Source organism: Saprolegnia parasitica (genome assembly GCF_000151545.1).
Source record: "Saprolegnia parasitica CBS 223.65 unplaced genomic scaffold supercont2.9, whole genome shotgun sequence".
NCBI lineage: Eukaryota > Oomycota > Saprolegniomycetes > Saprolegniales > Saprolegniaceae > Saprolegnia > Saprolegnia parasitica.
The window spans coordinates 476,313-478,502 of NW_012156403.1; the positions used below are offsets into that span (position 1 = coordinate 476,313).

General features: G+C 59.5%; 2 protein-coding genes across 2 annotated transcripts; both read right to left on the reverse strand.

Annotated features, from left to right (window-relative positions):
- Positions 1–414: 414 nt before the first annotated feature.
- SPRG_03639 (hypothetical protein) lies at positions 415–1,301 on the reverse strand (the record flags this gene model as incomplete). Its single annotated transcript, XM_012342214.1, has 3 exons — positions 415–616; positions 666–793; positions 846–1,301. The coding sequence occupies 3 exons, from the start codon at positions 1,299–1,301 to the stop codon at positions 415–417; spliced, it is 786 nt and encodes a 261-aa protein (XP_012197604.1).
- Positions 1,302–1,531: 230 nt separating this feature from the next.
- SPRG_03640 (hypothetical protein) lies at positions 1,532–2,131 on the reverse strand (the record flags this gene model as incomplete). The annotated part of the gene is made up of 1 exon (XM_012342215.1): positions 1,532–2,131. The coding sequence occupies one exon, from the start codon at positions 2,129–2,131 to the stop codon at positions 1,532–1,534; it is 600 nt and encodes a 199-aa protein (XP_012197605.1).
- Between the last annotated feature and the right edge of the window lie 59 nt (positions 2,132–2,190).

The following is a 2,190-nucleotide window of genomic DNA, read 5'->3' on the forward strand; positions in this document are numbered from 1 at the left end:
ATGGGTCTCGATGCCACTGCACGTCGTTGGCTTGGACGACTGCTCAATCCACACGTAGACTACCTCACCAGAGTTTCTTTTGATGATGCCTGCGTTGGCCGAGTTTGGTGAGGAGAGGTTGCGTTTTGCAAGAATGGCGCCGGGCTTCCGGTCCACGTAGCGGTGGTAGAAGCACCATTGTATGGGTCTCGATGCCACTGCACGTCGTTGGCTTGGACGACTGCTCAATCCACACGTAGACTACCTCACCAGAGTTTCTTTTGATGATGCCTGCGTTGGCCGAGTTTGGTGAGGAGAGGTTGCGTTTTGCAAGATTGGCGCCGGGGTGGCGTTAGTAGCTGCTGGGACTATAGGCAAGGCGACATGGTCGACTCATTAAGTATTTCGATTAGCCTCGCAGACGCTATTGTCCTCTCATGCTTCGCGTGGCGCCCGCAGCTTGGTGGCGACGTTGGCGACACGCTGTCCGAGACCGTGGGCTTTCAAGAGAAAGTACGCGGGAATGTGGTTGTCGTGGTGATAGCAGATCGACGGCCACGCACCCGGTCGGTGGCTGCTGTCGTTGGTGCCGAGGTGAAAGGGTCCTTCGCCCATGATGGCCGAGGCGCCAAATGCACTACGCATAGACTCCAATAGACATGCAAGCAATCCACGAGAGAGAGTACCTTGTCCGCGCATCTCCACCGACGACAACAAATCGAAAGATCATGAGCGAGTGGAGGAGGTTGAGCAGCACGAGCTCCTCGCCGAGCTCATACCGCCGGCCAATGCAAAGGCGCCGGCGACCTTGGCGCTCAGGTCGTGGTCGGCCATCCGTTGATCCACGCCATGAGATCGGGGTCCACGTTGGCGTTGTAGACGTTGCTCCCGAGGATCACGGCGTCGGCCCAGAGCACATCCGAGATGGACGCGTTGGCAGGGTGCAGCACTCTGACGGCGGTCGTGACGCTGGCTGCGCCGCGTGCCACCTCTTGGCCAAACTGAGCGAGCCAGTCGTCGCCCGCGTGGACAATCAAGACGCGCGTCCTATTGGTTTGCGCGCCAAAGTCTCGGCCGAGGCTGGTGCGCGGCGTCAGCGCTGCTCCTGGCGGCGCCACCGCGTGCAGCGAGGAGGTCGGGACTGTCGCCAGCCGGAGCTCGTGCAAGATCGTCTGCGCTTCGGTGACGAGGTACACGACGCATACTATGGTCGTGACGCAGATAGCGAGGGTCGCGGCCACAAGCGACCGCGTGCTGGCTGCCGCTGCTCGGACGGACCTCGTCGGCATGTGCCGCACATGCCGCGATTTGCGATCTGCCATCTCGCATGCGATTGGCCAAAATGTCGATTTCGCTCCAGGGCAAGGGTAGGTGTAGGGGACTTCCGACGTGGACGTTCCTGTGTCAAAGGATGACATTCGAGTTGCCCATGATGACGTAATGTACAATCAGACAATTCTTCATTCGTATATTTATACAAGCGTCAAACACATGGTCATATATATATATCATTCAGAAACGCAGATCCAAGGGCGGGCGTCGAGGATCGGGTTTACGGAGCCATGTTGACGTCGGGGTTGTCAATCTCAAACGTGAGCGATCCATCAGTGGCCGACAAGGTCACGTGGCCCTTGGCGCGCAGTGAACCGTCCAAGAGCCGCCGACTCAGCGCCGTCACCACGTGCTTTTCAATGTAGCGCTTGAGCGGGCGGGCGCCATACTGCGGGTCGTACGCAACGTCCAAGATGGCGTCGAGCGCGGCCGTCGTCACGTCCATCGACACTTGGTGCGCGTCCTGGAGCCGTGTCTCGGCCGAGCGCAGTTGCAGCTGCACGATATCGCGCAGCTGTGCCTTGCCCAGTGGCTCAAACACAATGACGTCATCGAGGCGGTTGAGCAGCTCGGGACGCAGGTACCGGCGCAAGTCGGCCAGCACGCGAGCCTTTTGTGCGTCGAGAGATACCACGGTCGTGTCGAGGCGCGGGCGCTTGGACGGACTCTGGACGGGCGACGGCAAGAGATGCTCGGCGCCAACGTTCGAGGTGAGAACGACGACAACGTTGGTAAAGTCGACCGTGCGCCCGTGCGAGTCGGTGAGACGGCCGTCGTCCAGCAGCTGCAAGAGCACGTTGAGGACTTTGTGGTTGAGCATTCTAAAGTTCGTCCAAACTCTACCCTTGTCTTCGTCTGCGCTGTACGTGCTCTTGTTAG